This window comes from Nuphar pumila, chromosome 5 (assembly GCF_984573655.1).
Source record: "Nuphar pumila chromosome 5, dmNupPumi1.hap1.1, whole genome shotgun sequence".
NCBI lineage: Eukaryota > Viridiplantae > Streptophyta > Magnoliopsida > Nymphaeales > Nymphaeaceae > Nuphar > Nuphar pumila.
The window spans coordinates 135,104,722-135,125,553 of NC_143253.1; the positions used below are offsets into that span (position 1 = coordinate 135,104,722).

General features: G+C 36.1%; 1 protein-coding gene and 1 pseudogene across 3 annotated transcripts; one reads left to right on the plus strand and one right to left on the minus strand.

Annotated features, from left to right (window-relative positions):
* Positions 1–1,442: 1,442 nt before the first annotated feature.
* On the minus strand, positions 1,443–6,707 carry LOC149838882 (uncharacterized; annotated as a pseudogene). Its single transcript, XR_016432250.1, has 9 exons — positions 6,331–6,707; positions 6,134–6,196; positions 5,378–5,821; positions 4,555–4,626; positions 3,352–3,477; positions 3,006–3,218; positions 2,686–2,739; positions 1,710–1,870; positions 1,443–1,637 (listed from the first exon to the last, which is right to left on the minus strand). The product of XR_016432250.1 is annotated as an uncharacterized LOC149838882 (transcript).
* Positions 6,708–11,979: 5,272 nt separating this feature from the next.
* On the plus strand, positions 11,980–20,087 carry LOC149838883 (ephrin-A3 protein). Of its 2 annotated transcripts, none has more exons than XM_090006855.1 (2): positions 11,980–12,218; positions 19,454–20,087. In XM_090006855.1, exon 2 carries the CDS (start codon positions 19,488–19,490, stop codon positions 19,788–19,790), a length of 303 nt encoding a protein of 100 aa, XP_089862981.1. In that variant the 5' UTR covers positions 11,980–12,218; positions 19,454–19,487; the 3' UTR covers positions 19,791–20,087. The 2 variants fall into 2 exon arrangements, with proteins under 2 accessions (XP_089862981.1, XP_089862982.1); XM_090006856.1 differs by having other exon boundaries at positions 19,472–20,087.
* The last annotated feature ends 745 nt before the right edge of the window (positions 20,088–20,832 follow it).

The window sequence follows — 20,832 nt, forward strand, 5'->3', positions numbered from 1 at the left end:
TTAATCCGAACTTAATCAGTGTTGAATTTGGTCGGTAACAAAAAAATTTAGATTTCAGGCTAATGTGATAAATATGATGTGCTTGATAAAGTTTGCATTTTTTCAATAGCCATGAATATACTTTGGTGTCATGTCTTGTGTATTGTAAATACTAAATGTGTTCGTTTATGAATGATTATTGTTCATCAAAAATTTGAAATGACATTACATTAAATAATGTAGTGGTAATGTGCGAACCACACATGGATCTTTGAAGGCCACAATCATGTGTTGTTCATGAAATAATAAGTTTTAAATGCATTGCAAAACTGTTTTGTATTACTTTTAAATTAAATACACTGTTGAAATTGATAAGACAATGGCCCGAATTTGTTATTGCATGTTGATTTGCATAATTGTTCTTGTATAAAAAACTCTTAATTGTTTTAACATGAGAAAAGAGACCAAACAGTGTAAAATTTTTCTTCTTTGGTAGTCCTCTAAAAGGATGAGAACCTCAGATGGTGGTCATGGGGGACCGTAAGGATACTAAACTTAAGTATTCATTGTTTTCCATAATAACCGGATGTGTGGTTCGTGTTCTCGGTCACGGTTGTAGGAAACTCCCGCCACTTTGCATGTGAGTGGTCTTGTTAAACTCAGCTACAGTTATTGCTATATCGAGAATATGGCGTCAATGAATATTGATTTCTTTGTCGTCCTAACATTAAATATTGATTCCTAATGTTCTGATTAATGGTGTTGAATCCTGACATTGGTTGAAAACGTGTATAAGACTCAATTAATAAAATACAAATTGTGTATTAAAACACCACTGAGAACTGCCTTTAACCTTGAGAACTTGACCAATTTTGACTAACAGTGGGTTTTATAAAAGTAAAAACATAATTGTGTGCATTAAATAGGGATATACATGCAAAAACAATACTGATAATAAAAGTTAAAAAGTCATCCATGCATGTTGCATTAATTCATGCATCTCTAAAACATTTAATTTAACATGAGATTGCTGGTTGTTTGAATTGAACTGCTTATATTGCAAGTCTGTTATGAATATGTGATATTTGTAGAGTCATGTTAAACTTATGTTTGATTTGATTCATTTTAATTTCCTTAATGGTAGATTTTGAAAGGTTCTTTAATGAGAACTTCGGTTTTTACCTCATTTTTAAAAACCTTTTTCAAGTACTGAGGTTTAGTGATGAAAGAACCGACTTGATGGAGGGAGCGAAGGTTATAGTTTTAGTAGCTCGAATTCTGACAGAGTTGAAATTTTTGTTTTAGGATAATTTGTTAAACCTTAAATTAGGATTATTTTATTAAATTTAATTCAATATAAATTCATAGTTTAATTTATTTTATGTGTAGAATAATCGTTGGATCGTATGTATTAAATCTATAATGTGTCCCGAGACCTTGGAATATCTTTTCGCAATAGTTTAAAATTATTTATTCATTTTAAAAAAAATTGCAAAATTTTTGAATGTCAGTTTTGGGTTGTTACAATAGCCAAGATCAGCAAAGTCCTTATGTGAGACTGTAACAACAAGAGCTGCATTTGTCGGTCTGGATGCATGATTAGAAAATGACATACCATTGATACAAAGTTCTGATGGGTCACTGCTGGTGAGGACAACCTGCCGGCATTTCATTACATTTTATCATAAAAAAGGAAAATAATGTTGAGGAAAAGAGTAAAGGGAATGTACCTGCCCACCAGGACACATGCAGAATGAGTAACAACTATGCTTCCTTTCATCCAACTCACTGGTTGTTTCAACAATATCTTCACCAACATATTTTACTAGCTTGAATCAGCAACTGGTACTCTTCCAGGTTCTCCATGAACTTCTGAAGCCAGCCAAGCATACTGTATAATGATATTAGTCAAGTATAAACTACAAAGAAATTCCTATCAATTGTTTAGAATGCCACAAAGCAGATCCTTACATATGAACTATTAACCACGTCAATCAAGGAAAGTTGTTTATGTATCACTTCATAACATCACTAACAGAATAGGTCAAATACCAGTACAGAATCTCGATAATATTGTAAGTCAGCAACAAATCATAATAATGCAATGTCTGAGAGTACCACTGTGTTGAAGAGCCAAACAATTTCACATGAAGAGACAAAGGGCAGCAATAGAACATAATAATGCAATGTCTGAGAATCACCAATGCTGAAGTGCCAACCAATTCCACATGAAGAAGCCAAAGTTCAGAGGAAAAATGATATAAAATAATGATAACAGAATTCCTAAGTTCCTTTTTCCTTTCTTTTTAATTATCTGATGGCATAAGAAATAGAATGAGTTATCATCTCCAGATGAAAGCAGAAAGATTTCTTGAACTAAAGAGGGTCAGGCACTCCAATTCTAGCAGTTATAAGTGATACCATTACTTGCATAAAATAACTAAACTGTACTTGAGGAAATAGCAGTAGTAATGAAACAATGAATGAGATATATTATCATATACACTATGTATGGATATATGTAAGTATGCATGTTTGTGTGTGCAGTGTGCACTTGAAACAGGACAATTCATTTAGCAAGTAGGTTCACCTGAATAATCACAAAACTCTAACAAGGGACACTAAGAATAAGACTGAACAGGCAGGCAAATCCTGAAACATATTATAAGATGAATTCAAATTCGTCAGTAAAGGATGGACAAATACCCTAGCCTGTAAGCGGTTTATTAGTTCTTGTGGGTGCTCAATTCGTAGACCAACCTGTTTCCAAATAATATTTTTAAGCATCAGTCACAACTATCAAAACAATAACCATATTACAAGTTAACCAACCAAAAACTCAACAAATGCAGAAAACTTTCTATTAATGCCACTCACAGAGCAATGAGGGTCTACATCAGAAAGTTAAGACTCATGCCATTACACATAAACATGCTTGTATCATAAAAACATTTAAGCAAAATAACGAACAATTGGATTCAATATGGTGAGTAAGAGGAAAATGGATGGTTGGGTTGTTGACTCACAGAAAAATCCTTTGGTTTGAGGCCAACATTATGCTGAAGAAGCATTTGGTACACATCACGAGCTGAATGCCCAATTGCAAGAACAACAGCATCATACTCCAGTTTCCTTTTGCCAGTATGTAAATCAGACCTTGCATCAGAGACTTCGACTCCCACAACCCGGGAATTATTAACAAGCAGATTATCTAATCTGGTTCCAAACATGATATCAACCTGCATTTGTCAAATAATGCCATAGTAAAAGCAGTGGATCACTTACTAGAATAAGGCAAAAATAACACTGTATTTCTGCATATGTGCAAGTCAAGAAGTTCTGGAATAAGCAGAACTCAAAGTAGTGACCTACCCCAAGGCTTTTCAGATGTTGCTGAAAGTTCCGGAGCAATGGTATCAACCGGTCAGTTCCCCAATGAGGTTTTCCATCAACCAAGATATTTGGAAGAGCACCAAACTGAACTAAAGTTTTCATTACCTGCAGGCAAAAGATTCGTCAGACTCTAAACCAGCTCATACAATAAAGAGAAACATTTGGAAGGGATATAATCAAATCTAGAAAAGTAGTTTCCACGGTCTTCTACTGAAAATTATTTCTGAGCAGTCACATATATATGAGTTATTTTCAAATATCTCTGTAAATTGATAAAATACTAAAGGAAAAATCTCACAATATTTTGAAAATATTGAAAATTTATGTATAGCACGATAATATCATGCTAATATCATGATAATATCACAATAATATCATGATATTATCAGTTACTTTTACTTTTTTCTTTTCTGCATCTTAACCATTTGTTTTCTTCTTTTATGTTTTTTACTTATTCTTTTATTATAGTATATTTTATTATTTAAACATGTTATTTTCTTATTTATTTCTGCTATTTTATAATTTTTTTAATTTTTAAGCACCAAGATTTTCTTGAGATTTATCAACAAAAAGCTATATTATCACGAGAAATTGCCTTCCCAAGATGTAGTCAAGAGGCCCAAGACTGATATTTGTGACTATGTTTCTGAGTCCATTATTTGCATGACAAGAGGCCTCTTTGGAACTCTATATGAATGTTGAAGATCATTCGATAAAAAACACTTTTTTATTCAACCCTATATCACATGGACAAATCACTTTTGCTTCCGGACCTTATTCCTTTGAATACTAGTCATATTGGAAAACTTTATAAACCAGTCACGACCCCGTATCTACAGCTGCATCCATGTGACATAAATTTCAATCACATTCAAGTCTGCTGGCTTTTCATGAATGCAGAATGTTAATAGAATGAGAAAAGATGATTTTGTCATGAGCATCTTTCCAAAAAAAAGAGTTGCCTTTCAACATCGATTTATTACTGCTTTCATATTTGTACCAAACTACAAGTTCAGAAAACAGGCTATTATATAAAGTCATTCATCATCAGTTTCTAAAAGCAAAGAGGGGTGCAGTGGTATCCCACAAGGGTTTCACACAATATATTGGACCTCATTTTGATAATGTCACCCAAAAGCAAAGGAAACAGAAGATCCACTGGAACACGATCCTGAATCTCACCGGCTGGATGCTGTCACTGTTCTTCCCAATCCTAGTCACCAACTTCCCATCGCTCCAAGTACCTGCACCACCCTGCCATGCATTAAGTCCATAACAAATCATCGTTGATCATTCAAAATAATAACAAAAAATCTATGTGTTGTTTTAAAGTAAAAAATTATAAAAACTTTCCATTCTCCGGTAAGGCCCGAAATAAATTCCCATTAAAAATGCAACAACTACTTATCTTACTACTATCGCCAACTTCCAAAACCTAGGAATGAGGCTGCTTGCTAAGAAAGGCACACATGACACACCCACTAGATTTAAATGTACGCAGAATGGAATCGATGATAGCAATAAAAGCTAAGAGCACGTGATTGAATCATGCTATCAGTATAGATATGTTTAAAATATTAGCTTGAATAATGGATATAATGCATTTTGTAGCACCTATGGACTACTAAAAAGATTATGCCATATATAGTTTACAAGAAAACAAAACAAATTGAAAAGCGGTTCCACAATACAGAAAGTAGGACCACAACAGCAGGTATCACAATGGGAAATGGAAGCAGTAAGAGCAAGTCATCAAAAAGTTGTGCTGCAAATGCACATGAGCTTCCTGCTCAAAATGAACTTTTAACAATGTGAGCTTGCTAGCCCTGAGTAGGCTTCTAGTAACATAATCCACGTTTGAGGAACTCAAAATTTTAAAGCAAACACAAATACATGGATTGTAGAATATTAACATGCAAATTATCATGAAAGATGAAAAAGAGATAACACACGGAAAAAAAATGAAAAGGATTAAATAGTGAAATAGATGATTGGAGACAAATACCTCGCCACAGCAAAGATTGCTTTCTGGTTGTAAAATCCGTCGAACAACCAAAGCACCAATATCACCACCTTTTTGCTCGACTGCTTGACCCCTTTCGATTAAAGTAACTTCAGCCCCGAGCTCCCTAAGAACAAGAGAAGCAAACAAGCCAGAGGGTCCACTACCCACAACAGCGATTCTTGGCTTCTTTTCAACATGAAATTTGCGAGAAAAATGTGCCTGAGTACCTTGTGTTCCATTCCCTGGTTCAGCACTAGCATGGGTTGTTCTATAATCATTTAACATGCTCATCAAGTCACCAGTATCCTTTTCAGTAGACAAATGCTCTACAAGCGCTGCTTTAGGCTCTAACCGAGAGACAAAGTCATGGGCACGAGGCTGCAAACTCAGTAGCTTCTTTGTATCCATGTCAACAGTGTATACAAACTTGGGTTCCTTCATTACCTGAACAATAAGTGCGAAAAAAAAGATCAGTGGGATACTTCAGGCAAGCACAACGATATAAAAGAGCACCAGGAATATATCTTGGAAATCATCTAACTGTAACCATCAACCAATAGTCCCAATCAAATAATAGCTCCATGTGATTGAGAAATGGGACTTGAAACACGGTTCACACTTCACAGAGTAATGCAAACAAATGTCATTTAACTTAATCATCCGAATAACGATAACCTTGTTCTTTCTTGCAGCAGATCTTGAGATGAAAATGAAAAACAAGAACATTCCAGATCTGAAAGATCGACATGAAATAACCTTTCTGGCATCGAATGATTTTCGGACGACGGAGAACGCCTCGTGGGGCAACAACGAAGCAACCTTCAACAAGAAGCCTATCAGGGCATGAAATCAGGAGCATATATCGATCAATTTATCTAAAGTATGAGGGGGGGGCGGGGGGGGAACATAACGAAATGAAAACGAGTGAACTACGGAGCTGGTGATTCAATTACCGGGAACTTGAGAACCTTAGCGATGGCTTCGAGGAGGCCGTCGGAGACGCCGACGTGGTCCTTCCCGGGGTCCTTCTCCACGGAACCCCTAATTTGTAGAATCTCCAGTAACCATCTTCTTTGTTATCCACGGTAGTTAGGGTTTTGAATTGCCTATCTAGCTTCTTCTTCTCCGATGGATACCTCTGCTTCCCCCTTCTTACAGAGCGCTTCGCGCAGAGAATTCTCCACGAAGACGACGATGACGACGACAACGAAGAAAAATAAGAAGGCGGAGATAGCGATGGAGACGACGACGGGTGCTTCGATTCAGAGATCGTCGAGAAACCCTTGAAATTTGGGAGAGGGAGATAGAGGAATGAAGATTTCGCGGCCATGGATAAGGTTTCGAACAGAGTTAGTAGCTTGTCGGATATTTATAACGTGAAGGCCGAACGCGGGAAAGGGGTGGAACGGGTCGGATCCTATGTTATACTAAGAACCGACCCAACTAGACCCGTGAGCCTGGTCATGATTCGTGAGACACGCCCAACCCACGTTTAGGTCTTGGATTCGGTCAATATGCTTTTAACCTCGTAGACCTTAAGGCTGCTAAACGGGCCGAACCAACTGAACAAGGCATGTTCGGGCTTGGTTTGTTTTCCAATAAATCAACCTTGTGGCTCGACTCATGTTCATGTTTATCTGAATTGAGCTCAAACTGGCCTCATCCCTGAACCAGGTGAACCAAACACGAGCTGGCTTGTGTAAAAATATCTCATATTATTTACACATTAAAGTGGTTTTATACCATGATGCCAAATCCAAATGGTAGATGTAGCCTTACTGATGTGCTTAGCGTGATTTATTTACTATGTTAGAAGGTTTTATCATGTTTAGTACATCATAAGATTACAATTTTGCTATAGTTTTACTGATGTGTGTAGCATGGTTTATTTACTTAATGCATATAAGATTCTGTTTTTGAACTATCGGGGCTCCGCTTGTCTTGTAAGAGCAGCTAGTACATGTCACCTTGTGTGGGACGTTGCATGTTCAATACCCATTGGTATAGTTGTATAACTGGTACGGTTCAGACTAACTACAGCTTGCCTCCAAAAAAAGAAAAAGAAAATTTGAGACAATAAAAATGAACAGCTCACAATCCATGAAAATACAGGTGCTCTATAAATAATATAAAATATCATATCTAGGTCAACTTTAATACTGAAAATAGTAAATGAAACATATTAAACACCATCCAAAGGTTAAATTTTGCATTTGGAGTTTAGATCTATGAAAATCAAGTGTGTACTATCATAAGTTATCATCGTAGAAGCATCATATATATATATATATATATATATATATATATATATATATATATATATATATATATATATATATATATATATATATCACTTAAAATATTTTTTATATTAAACTTAATTGTTCATATTTTGCATGATAATTTTCATGCATATGTATCACACATAAAAAGTATATTTTTCTATATATATAAACTATATGAGCTCACCAAAGCTGAACACCCTGTGTTCGGGCTCAACTCGTTTAAGCTAAATAAGTTGTTTGTGACTCAGCTCACCAACTGTATAAGCCGATCACGGATGAGCTCATGATTAACCGGGTTGCGACTGTTTGGTTCATTTACCAGCTCTGGTCATGGATTTTATCAATCAGTGAGATTGGCTGATGTGCGATTGGTAAATTCGAAGGGGGAAGGGGTGTGGTTTCTTTGATCTCAACACGCTGGAATATGCAACCGGTATGTATTAACAACTAACAATGGGATTTAGTGTTTCTTATGATGTACCATGTCTATTTGCACGTTATGACTACTAGAGTTGTTAATTACATTTTCACGGTGATGTTGAGGCATCTTAGGTTTAGATATGAATATATTTGAGTAAAGCCATGGAAATGCTAGATTTAAAATGCATCTTTTTTTACATGCGTATGCTTAGATGGATGTGTGAAAATACAATAAAAGATAAGGTTTAGAACGAGGAGATACGTAAGAAGGTAGGCATTGTACCCATTGAAAATAAAATGAGAGAGAATCGTTTACGGTGGTTTGGACATATTCGGTGAGGGCCTAATAATGCTCCAATTAAAAGGATGAAGAAATGAGAAAATATATTAGTTAAAAGAGGTTGAGGTAAGCCTAGAAAGACTTAGATGGAGATGATAGGAAAGGATATGAATGCTTTGAACCTCACCGAAGACATGGCATTTGATAGAAATGATTGGAGGAGAAGGATTCATGTGGAAGATCCAGAATGATTTTCTTTGTTGGTTCATATCGCCGACCCCAATTGTTTTGGGATGAAGGCATAGTTGTTGTTGTTGTAAAGATCCAATGAAACTTCCATCACTTTTTCTTAAAGCTACATTTGATCCCACATGGGTGTTCATGCTTTATTTGCTAGGAATCAGCTGCTTGATTGTAATTTTTTTTGGGTTTTTTTGAGCCTTTAGTTATATGAAACTTATCAGTTGATTTCTTAAATCTTATTCAGACATACTCACGTCATAATCAAATGATCCAAAAGTGTAATCCTACATAATAGACCATGTAGATCACATATGTAAAGTTATACATTAAAAAGAAAAACTTAAAATTGTTTGCACCCTTCTACCATTAAGAGGAACCAATTACTCTTAGACACATATAAATAAATAAAAAATATATATATACTTTTCTTGCCAAGCATATTCTTAAAAAAAGAGGTAAGCCTACCGAGTTTTATACTGACAGGACAGTGACCTTAAGTACGGCAGGCAGATCCAGTGGGACTAGGTCTATGTTGTTGGGGTCTGTTCTCTGTGTAAATATCAAAAAAATATCATAAAAACAACTAGAACCATATTTATATACGCAAACAAATACTCATAAAGCGAACACACCCATTCACACACACAAATATCGATTTACTTATTTATTAATATTTTATGTGACAGATTTGATCACTAAGACATTGTTTCACTCAGTTGGACCCTATGTGCATGTTTGGAATGCCCTGTGATTTTTTGGTTCCTGTGATTATAAATCACAACCCCAATACTTTTTCAACGTTATTGAAACATGAAAAAGTAGTGATTGTGATTGCCATATGTGATTCTTTTTGCCTTGAAACTTGTGAAAGTAAATAACAATTGTGATCTACTTTCTCACCTTCCACTCTCTCAACTGTGACTAAAACAATCGGGACCTGTATGTTCTGCTGCAACAGGCTAGTAGCCGGGTCTGCTTCCTAGATAATCCAGGTGCCATTTGTCAAGTAAAAGATGTGAACTGAGAAAACCTATCACAAACTCACAATGACACGGCATTTAGGGTGTGTGTCATGAGTGACACGACGTGGACACACCGACATGGCGATGACATGTATAGACATTAATTTAGCAATTCAAATATTATTTTTATTACTTTTTAATGATATTTCAGCATAAATATAGTTTTATATATTAAAACATTAAAAATAGTTTTTTATTGATTAAATTATTTTAAAAAATTGTGATAATATCTTTTTTTTTGAAAAAAAAAAGTTCAAACATGCACGTCGAACTCGAGTCATGTCTATTGTCGTAACCGTTAGGAGAAAACAAAAGCATGTGGAAGTTACGTATGTCCAAAATGCTCAATTATTGATTAAATCGGCAAATTGACAAATGATTTGCCAACAATTAGGCCAGTTAATGCAGACATTAACCTAATAAGTCGATTTTAACGCGTTAATCATTCTTTTTGTATATGAAATGACGAGGTTAACATTTTGTCATGAATTTCTCTTTAGCATGAAATGACTGACTTTTTGTAAGAAACTTCTTTGTTGTGATAAATAATTTTTAACGCCAAAGAAATTGTAGCTTTTTTAAATTTATGTTTTGTTACAGTCTATATAACCAAAAGAACATATTATAATAAAAGTGCATAGCTAATCAGCTATTTGCAAACATGCACCTAACATTTCAGTTATTAGATTTAATCACCTCCCGATGGTATCAAAGACACTTGGTTTTAGGTTCAGAGACTTGACTTTGACTCAATGAGAAAATAGACCAAACTACTCTCTCTCTCTCTCTCTCTTTTTTATGACAAAACGAGAAAAACCCCGAGTGGGGCCCGACCATCACCTTACATGTAGGGGTGGCAATCGGGTCGGGTTGGCGGGCCGTGTCGGCGGGTTGTCGGGTCAGCATACCTCAACACGAACCCGACCCGTTTATTAAACGGGTCGGCTGTGGCAAACACGAACCTGACCCATTTATTAAATGGGTAACCCGACATGACACGGTTAACCCGTTTAATAAATGGGTCAGGTCGGGTAAACGGGTTGGCGGGTTAGCTGGCGGGTTGGTGGGTTGGGTTCGGGTAAACGGGTTGGCGGGTGAGTTAGCGGGTCGGGTTCGGGTAAATGGTTTGACCCGCATGCCTAACCCATTTATTAAATGGGTCAGCCGGGTTGGCAGGTTGGCATACCCCTAACACGAACCCAACCCGTTTAATAATCGGGTTAAGCAGGTTGACCGGTTTACGACACGAACCCATTTAAGTTAAACTCGAACCTGGCTAAGAAACGGATTGGCGAGTCATGTCAGATTTTGCCACCCCTACTTATATGGCCCACCTTTAAAAGCTGACACAGGGTTTGATCTGGAGCCTTCATCAAATTTATCCTACAGTCACTATCATCTTCACCTTTACTCTTACCGCATGATGTCTAAACTCTACCAAAGCATAATAATGAGGCAATCGTTTCTCTCTCTCTCTCTCTCAAAGATGAGGGCAACGGTGGTGGTGGTGAGGCAACCAAATAAACCACACGCTCTTTCTCTCTCTCCAATAATGGTTATTGACAATGGAGTAGAAATGGTGGGGTGACTTTCGTTCTGTGTATTTTATGACAAAGGAAAACCCTCACTTGGATGTCAATTAGTGAGTTCACCTTACTGCGAGGTCAAATTCCAAGTTGAGAACATGACCACCCAACCTTACGTGCCTCAACCATGATATCGCAACGACCGCCCTCATGCTTTAGCAGGATTTGATCGTGAGTACACAGGACCCTGCTGACGACACGGTGATTACTGGTGGTTTTAAAAAAAACAAGGGTAGTTTAGTTTTTTCATTTATTAAGTCAGGTTTAATTCACTGGATTCAAGGTCAGGCGTGTCTTTGAAATATAGCTTATAGAACAAGGCAGTTAATTGTAATAATTGAAATGCTAGGTACTTATTTGTAAATAATTCAGGTGCCTTTTTTTTATAATTCGTTTTATGAAATATAGTATAAAATTGCCTAAATTTTTATTTAATTAAAAAATGCAAAGCTTTGACTAATCATTTATTTATTGTTTTTTGTAGCTGATTATTACTTATATCCGTCCAAATCATATTGTATGTAACAAATTGCCGGTCAGTCTCCATAGCAAATCTCAATTGGGAACCGTGAAAGTGGAGCTCTCACATACATCCGCCATTCAAGTGAGATGTACGGTAGAGATTGAATATAACCCAAAAATCGGTGATATGCCATATGACCTCAGAGAGAGAGGCGTTACCCATCGGTGAAGAGTCAGTGAGACGCTGAAAACGCGTGAGTGGCCTTCCTTATTTGCTTTTTCCTTTTTTTTTTGCTTGGCCGGCGGTGAGCGGTGAAGCTATTTCTGGCCTTCTCCTTTCTCCCTCCCTCTCCGTCTCCCTGTCTCTCTATATCAAGAGAAATCGTTCATGTCGATCCAGAGCAGCCAACAGGAGTCCCATTATGCGTTTCTTCTCACGGTGAAGGAGATCTTAAAGATTCTTGTCCGATCTCGTTAGCTCATTCTTGTGGGGTTCCGATGCTAATTTGAAACGATCTTATTCCTCCAGATCTCGCAATCAAGGTAGGTGTACGGCGGTAGCTGATTCTATTTGTTCGTTCTTGATTCGCTTTTCGCAATCTTGGTGGTGGATGGGGTTTTTGGTTGGTGGTCATCTCGAGATTATCTTTATTGCGCGAATGAGAACAACCCACCTTCGTCTTTTGCTTGATTTTCGTGTGATTAAATGGATCTCTTCTATGAATATATCGGATTGCTAACTCGGACGCATTTGGAAGCGATTACGAAGGAAAAATTACTAACACCTAAAATCTTAGATGTTGGGATTCATCCTTCTTTGAGCAAATTTTGTGCTATTGTTTTCTGAGAGGGTTTTTGTTTAGTTATTGGATGATTTTGAGCCTGCAGTAACCTTAGATACTGGATCGCATAAATCAGACAAATTTCTTTTGCAAATCAAACAGTACAGAGTATGTTATGATGTACAGCGTTTTCATCGTGCTAATGAAATGGGTAGCACTCAAGCGTTTGCGTTTCTGCTAATTTCTTACCGTTCACCGCAGCGCATTCGCGATCTCACTGGATCTAAGCTAGAGAGCATTTGATTAGCTGTAAATCCATTGGCTATTGTGGGTGTCTAGTTGTTTTTTCGGTTCCCTTTCTCGGCAGCTTCTATGAGTAAATTCATTTGTTTGATTGTTTCCCTTTCTTGTAGAAAAGGTTGGCAGCTAAGAAGAGTAGTGGTCCGTGAGCTATGGTAGTTGCATTATTAAACGTTATTTCATCCGTAATCTGACTGACATACATTTTCTCTTGTTTTTCCGTTTTATGCATAATTTAGGTTGGGAAACAAATGCAGTTCTTCAAGTTGATCACGGGTGATCTTCAGTTACTATTGCGTGCATTCTTATATTTTGAGTTTTGCATGCATGTCTGGCTTTCTGAGGAATATGTGCATGACTCATGAGCCATGTTGTGACAATTGGGGCATATTATTTGGTAGGAGTCCGTTAAGTCTTTTATCTTAAAAAATAAAAAAGAAATTTGTTATAATTGGAAGGTTTGAGTTTATCAAAATGTTCATGGCTGCATGTTTGATTCTGTGTTTTTCATACACACATGTACACAATGGCACACACATGAAGTGCACTTGTATACAAGTCAAATTCCTAGTCAAGATGGGAAAAAGCAACAACTTAACCTAATGCATATTTTTTATGTGCATTGATGGGTCTTTGAGGCTTTAAAAAGTAGTGAAGTTTGAAGCCATTGCCACCATAGAACTAGGACTAGGTGCTGTTAGATGGCTGTGCCATTGGATTCTTTAAGAAGACTAGGTTCATGGCAGATAGTGGCACTGTCAAACCCCAGATTGAGATTTGAGATGAAGGGTTGTTCATTCATCACATGCCATTGTCAATCCTGATCCATGTCAGACCTAGGTTCTTTAATGTCAATTTCAATGTTTGGGGATTGGCTGGTAGGATCTATCTATTTCCTAGCCTGTAGAAGTTGGATATCAATGGATGCACCATTAACCTTGCTGCCTTGAACAATTTGTTGATAGAGGAATGCTGCTATTTTTTATCATAGTAAAATAAGGAATGCTACCAAATCCTTATTTTACAGTTGGTGACATCCATAGCCAGTCTAAAAAAGAGAGGGGGGTTGTGCCGGTTGGTATGTATTTTTCATGCTTCAGAGCCGAGGAAATTGACAATCATCTATTCTGAGGTTTCCACCAATTTCAACAAAGGTGTTGGTAGACAGTGGGAGATTGCACCCAATACATCTAATATGACTTATACTGGCTCGTTGGACCAGGTATCAAGCAAAGAAGTGGGTTAAAATCTGAAGATTGTGGCTATTTAATGTGTAATGATGTATCTGGCTGGAAATGAACTCTAAGGTCCTTAAAGTTTGTTCATGATGGGGTCAGAAATGTGTAGAACACAGCCAGCTTACGATTGTGCATTCAGGCTCCTGGGCAGAATGCTGGCTTTCATGGGTTGAGTCTGGTGGGTTCAAGTGGGGCTGTTGTGTTGACTTGATAAACTGTTTTGGTTTGTAACTGTGTTACGTTTTGTTGGCCTTTGTTTTCTCTTTTTGATAATAATTTTTTCTTGTTTTTTGACAAAAAATAGACATCCCTCACCCTCCAAATGTGTGTGTGTGTGAAAAACAGTAAAAGAATTAGTCAGAAATTGTCCCTTGTGCTTAATATATTGCTGATAATATGGACATATCACCACATCATCTTGATAGTCCTTTTTACCATCACCACATCATCTTGTTAGTCTCATTTTACCAATAAAATCATGATAAATTAAATTATTAATTTCTTTTTTTTGTTGGGGTTTTTGTCACTCGTTAACATATCACTTTTTTATTATGATATCCCAAAATATCAGCTATTTTGTTCAGATGATACACTGCAGCTAGCATTCCATCCAATGCTACATCATAGAGAGATCCCCTTAAAACCATGCATATGATTCTTCTTGCATGTGGCTCACCCCATTCCAGGTGGCCTAAAATGCATTCATTCTCAAATCCTGTGGTGGAACTGAGAATGCTTGGCTTGTACAAAAGTTCAAGAAATAAAAGTAAAAAAACACTGCCGGTTTCCTAAACCTTATTCCACTTTCAATTTATTGACAAGATTTTTTTTGAGCTTAAGAATAAACGAGTCTGTGAGGTATGAAAGGGAAAGATCCAGCTTCAGACAGTCTACATTTGATATTCTGTGTGTGCTAGCACATCAGATTCTAAGAGTTAGTGAAATAAACCTCATAAATAATATTAGTGTAGAAAGCAATCTGTAATCAATCCTGTAAAACATGTTATGCCAGTGTGCTAGGTTGAACTGCCTTTCAACAATATGTGGAGTTATCTCCTGTTTGGCTAAAATTATTGGCATCAATAGTGGGAAGCTTATTATGTACTGACTATATGCAACATAGAATTTTATTCAGTTATGTAATAAAGTATGTGAAAAGATAAAGAATGCTAAAAAGCATTCACAATGTCCAACAATGGATTAATACACAAAAGGAATAATAGCCAAGTTCCATTGTAGTAGTTGCCATAGTCCGATATTCAACTTCAGTAGAGGATAGTGAAACTTTTTGTTGCTTCTTGCATCTCCAAACAATTAAGGAATCTCCTAGAAAAACACAGAAACCAGTAGTTGAGGTTCCATCATTAGGGTTACCTCCTCAATCTGCATCAGTATAAGCAAGTAAATTTAATGAAGAAGATGAGGATAGGAATAGCCCTTTAGTTATGGTGTTTTTGATGTATCGGGTGACCTGGAGCACAACACCCATATGTACAGTTCTAGGAGCATGCTGAAATTGGCTAGCAGAGTGAACATCATGAGCATTGTCAGGCTTGATGATAGTCAGATATGTGACAGATCCAATGAGTTGTCCATAGGGTGTGGGATCTTCTAGAAGAACCCCATCCTTCAACCTTAATTTGACATTTATTACTTCTGAAGTCTCTACATTTTTATCATCTGAAATGCCAGACTTAGTACATATATCTGCAGCAAGCTTCATCTGTGACAAAATATATCCTCGAGGAGAATATGCAACTTCAATGCCAAAGAAATATCTAAGAAAACCTAAACCAGACATGTCAAAGCTATCTTTTAGCATATTTTTAACATTAACAATATTATCTTGATCATTTCCTGTGATAATCATGTCATCAACATAAAGTAATAAGATAACAATCTTAGTACCTACACTTTTCACAAAAAGAGCAGTGTCAATATAACAAGAACAAAATCTCAATTTAATCATGATAGCATTAAATCGATCATACCAAGCCTTTGGGGCTTGCTTAAGACCATATAAAGCTTTTAAAAGTTTAAGGGTTTGACCTTGTCCAATGTTAACTCCGGGTGGGGTATCCATATATACTTCTTCATTTAGATTTTTATTTAAAAATGTATTTTTCACATCGAGTTGATATATAAGTCATTTTTTGATTAATGCGACAACTATTAAGGTTCTAACACGTATCATTCTGGCTACAGGAGCGAATGTTTCCTCGTAGTCAATTACATATTCTTGCGAATATCCCTTAGCTACTAATCTGGCCTTATATCTTTCTAAGGATCCATCGCTTTTGGTTTTAACCTTAAAGACCTATCGGCATCCAGTAGGTTTTTTATGTGAAGGTAGTTTGACTATTTCCCAAGTATTGACCTTTTGTAAGGCATCTAGTTCTACTTTCATTGCTTCAACCTAATGTGATATAGTTTTGGCTTGATTATAATGAGCGGGTTCATAATATGAATGTATTGTTATCAGACAAGCCCGATAATTAGGTGTAAGAGACTCATATGACACAAACCTATTGGGTGGAATTGATTATCTAGAAGATCTCCTAACATGGGGTTCTTCTAAAGATTCAGTAAGTTGAGAAAATTTCTCTAAGGCACTAATAGGCCTTTCTTGGTCTCTTCGGGTATAAACATTAATATTGGCATTACTGATATTACCATGATATGGTGATATATCAATATTGGATACATCACAAGTATCTTCTATATTTTCTAGATGATTCATAGAATCATCACATATATCATCTATAAGATCACGTAAAAATATGTAGTCAATTTCATTTTGTTTTCCTATGTTTTCAAATTCATTCTCTTCTTCCAAAAAACTTATGTCTTTTGAAATATATAGTTTGTTATTTTTGAAATCAAAACATCTATAGCCTTTTTTATTTTCCCCATAGCCCAAAAAAACACATTCAATCGCCTTTAGAGATAATTTATCTCTCTTATGTAAGAGGACAAAGCAGTTACAACCAAAGATGCGAAGGCGATTGTAGTCGGGTGAAAATTTGAAAAGTTTTTCATATGGAGAGATATTCTTTAATTTAGAAGAAGGCATTCTATTGATTAAATATGTTGAGGTCAAGACTGCTTTGGCCCAAAAAATTTTGAAAATATTTTTAGAGACAAGCAACGTTCTAGCGGTTTCAATAATATGCCTATGTTTTTTTTCCGCTAGTCCATTTTGTTGTAGAGTTCTAGGGAACGATTTTTTATAACAAATTCTATTTTATTTTAAATAATTTTGAAATTCGGTAGACAAATATTCTCTACCGGAATCAGATCTAAGAATTGATATATTACTTTGAAATTGATTATGTATTTTCATATGAAACTCTTTAAAGAAGGAAAACACTTCAGATTTATGACTAAGAAAATAAATCTAAACATATCTAGTGAAGTCATCGATGAAAGTGACATAGTAAGAGTAACCACCTTTAGACATGACCGGAGATGGACTCCAAACATCTGAGTGCACCAATTCAAAAGGTCTTGTAGAAAAAAATGTTCTAATTGGAAATGGAATAGACTTCATTTTCTTAAAAATGCAATCTTTGCAATTAATGTCTTTTTCCTTACAAAATTTGTTTTCAAATGAAAAAAAGATACATTTTAGAATAACTTGGATGTCCAAGTCTTTTATGCCAAGTTTCAATGCTTTTATCTTGGACATAAGTACAAAAAGAGTTTGGCAGAAGGTTTAGATGATCCATATAATAGAGGTCCCCCTTCCTATGGCCTTGCCCAATCTGCTTCTCGGACTGGAAATCCTGTACAAAGCAACCATTAGATGAGAAAGATTCATTTGTTTTTGTCTTAGTTCGACATCCTCCATAGCAACCCATTTTGGCTCTAAAAGAGCTAACTCATCCCATAGTGGGTTTAATGCACTATAATAATCTTGTATACTTGAATCACCTTGTTTGGTGGTTCTAATTTTTTCTTGCAAAAAATATGCTCTTGCAAGGTCTTTTTGGGTATACATACTCTTCATAAAGAACTAAGCCTCATTGGCTTGGCAAAATTTAGCTATATTTGTACATACCTTGAGTTCAACATTGTTCATGAACAAAGCAAGAATCTTGGCGTGGTTGTTTTCTAAATCTTCAATTTTTTTTTTTGGTCTTCAATGACTTTGAGACAAGCATCTCCCTCAAGAGCCTTTTCTTGGCCTCATTTAATCTTGGTGAGCTCTAATCGAGGTTCCAGAATAGAACCCATTACATAGCCCCAAAGTTTTTTACCTTTGAGGTTATTCTCTATTGCCGATGCCCACATCATGTAGTTCTTTCCATTGAGCTTGAAGGATAGGTAGATTTTGGATTCTAGATGCCACCAAAGTGTGTGAAGAATAGAGACAATGAATGTAAAGATGAATATCATGCATTTTCTTTTATGAACCGAATGGCTCTGATACCATGTAATGAAGTATGCGGAAAGATAAAAAATGCTAAAAAGCATTCACAATGTCCAACAATGGACTAATACACAAAATGAATAATAGCCAAGTCGACTATGGGACAATACATACATAAGTATAAAATCTCTTTATTGAGAGAGCGAGAGCTAAGGCTTAAAGAATACAAAGGGGTTCACCCCTATTTATACAAAAAGAATCTCCTCGGAAGGAGGGCCAAAATGAGGATCAAAAGGGGGCTCCCATGGAGTCGTTGGGAGCCCCCAACGGTCACTTTTGTGACTGTTGGGAGCCCCAACGTCTCTATGGAGGGGCCCCTTTTGGCGTGAAATGAAAAAAATAAATAAATAAATAAATAAATAAAACCTAATCTATTTACATAGTTGTTTATTAAAACTACTATGTGAAAAGACTGAAATACCCCTATTGAATATTATATATATATATATATGTATAGTTACATGTATGTATGTTAACAAGTTCATCCCGAAATGTCTTTGAGTGTGGATTATATTTCTATTTTCTGTTACTATAATTTACATCAGGCCTTTTTTTCGGTCATATGTTCATTTTCTTGCTTGTCGCTTAGATGTCATTGTTGCATTTTCCATGTGCAATTTTAATCTTCTCCGTTCACCATGAAGATATCAACAGGCCAAAGCCCTATGTACAGTGCTGTTTCCATTTTACCTGCTTCTCATTATATAGAGCTATTGCTAAGCATATATTTTAACTGTGTCATTAAAAGGCCCTGGCTTTTTGGCTGTGAAGCATGGACTTTCTGCTATTTTATGTTATGCTGTAAAACCAAATCTATCTATTATTGATCTGATAGATTATAGTTGACATTGTGGTCAATTAACACAAGCGTTCTGCCTCATCATTCATCAGTATGAAACAATATATTGAACTATATAAACATATTTATGCTTTCTTAATTTTCGATCATGGATTTTTTTTAATTGTTTTAATACTTGTAGATTTGTTCAAGTGTCCTTTATTGTAATGTTGAAGATTGTTAAACAGGGTCATCTGTTAATTCAGGGAGGCCAGAACAACCATGGACACCTTATCATCACCACACAGGAGATCACAGAATACAGCATCTACTTTTTCATCGGCATTGAAGAAGCAAACTCGAGCTCGCGATGATGGTGAGGGATGGACAACTCTGCTTCGTCGGCACCGCTTTCTCTTAACAATGCTTGTGGTGCTGGGCTTTTTATGCACCATCTATCTATATTTTGCAGTAACATTAGGGGCCTCAGAACCTTGCTCTGGCATGAGTGGCGCTCAGAAGGCATCATGCCGTTTAACACAGGCAAAATCTTCAATCAAAAGGGGCAAACTGAGATTCTCTTGAAGACCACCCTTGTTTTCTTCTCTTTTTAAATGTTCAGGCCAACAAAAGTCACATTTTTGGATAATTGGGACATTAAAGTTTGTAAGTCCCCATTGGTTAGCCTATTCATATGATAGGATATTTGACTGTTTATACTTTTGGTATTCCTCTTATAGATATGGCTGCAGACTTTTGGAGCTATGGTGGTGTCTTGAATTTATAATATACTTGTCTTTGTACCCGAACATAAATTGCTGTTAGTTTCTGTATTGTAATGGTAATCTTTTGGTGATGATATTGTGATGGATTGAACCTGAAGTTGTTTGCATGAGGGTTGCTTTATAAATATTCATATTGGTAAGCAAACTGAGATTATTGAAAATACTGCAAGGCTTTCCTTTGCTGTAAGTTTCTGTATAGTAGTGGTAATCTTTTGGTGAGGATATTGAGATGGTTTGAACTTTTTAAGTTGTTTACATGAGGCAAGCAAACTGAGATTCTTGAGAATACTGCAGAGATTTTCTCGAGAACAAGATTGGCGACAATGGTTTAGAGGCAACCTTTTTTTGTATGATGAACCAACCTTACGGGCTGTTATTTAAAATTAGTCTTTTTCATGTACAAGTCAACATCATGCACAAATCTATTTGTTGATAGAGCTGCTCATGAATCATGACTGTGAACAAAACTGCCCCAGAGTGTTCCATTCCTGCCTGACGGATGTCTGTGAGGCCCTGTTTGGAAACTAGTAGACGGATGCCTGTTTACAATGGTTATTTTGCTATGTTAGAAAGTTTTATCATGCAATACATCATAAGATATTATTTTGAGATGGTGAAAATCAATGGCTCACAATTAATGAAAATAAAGGTGGTTTAAAAATAGCATAAAACATCATATTTCAGTAAACTTTAACACATGAAAATAGTAGACAACATGTTAAACATGATCCAAAAGTTAAATTTTGCATTTGGAGCTTAAATATACATAAATCAAGTACAGTACCACCATAGAAGCACCCATTAAAAAAAATACCGCCCGCTTAACATATAAAACTATTGTC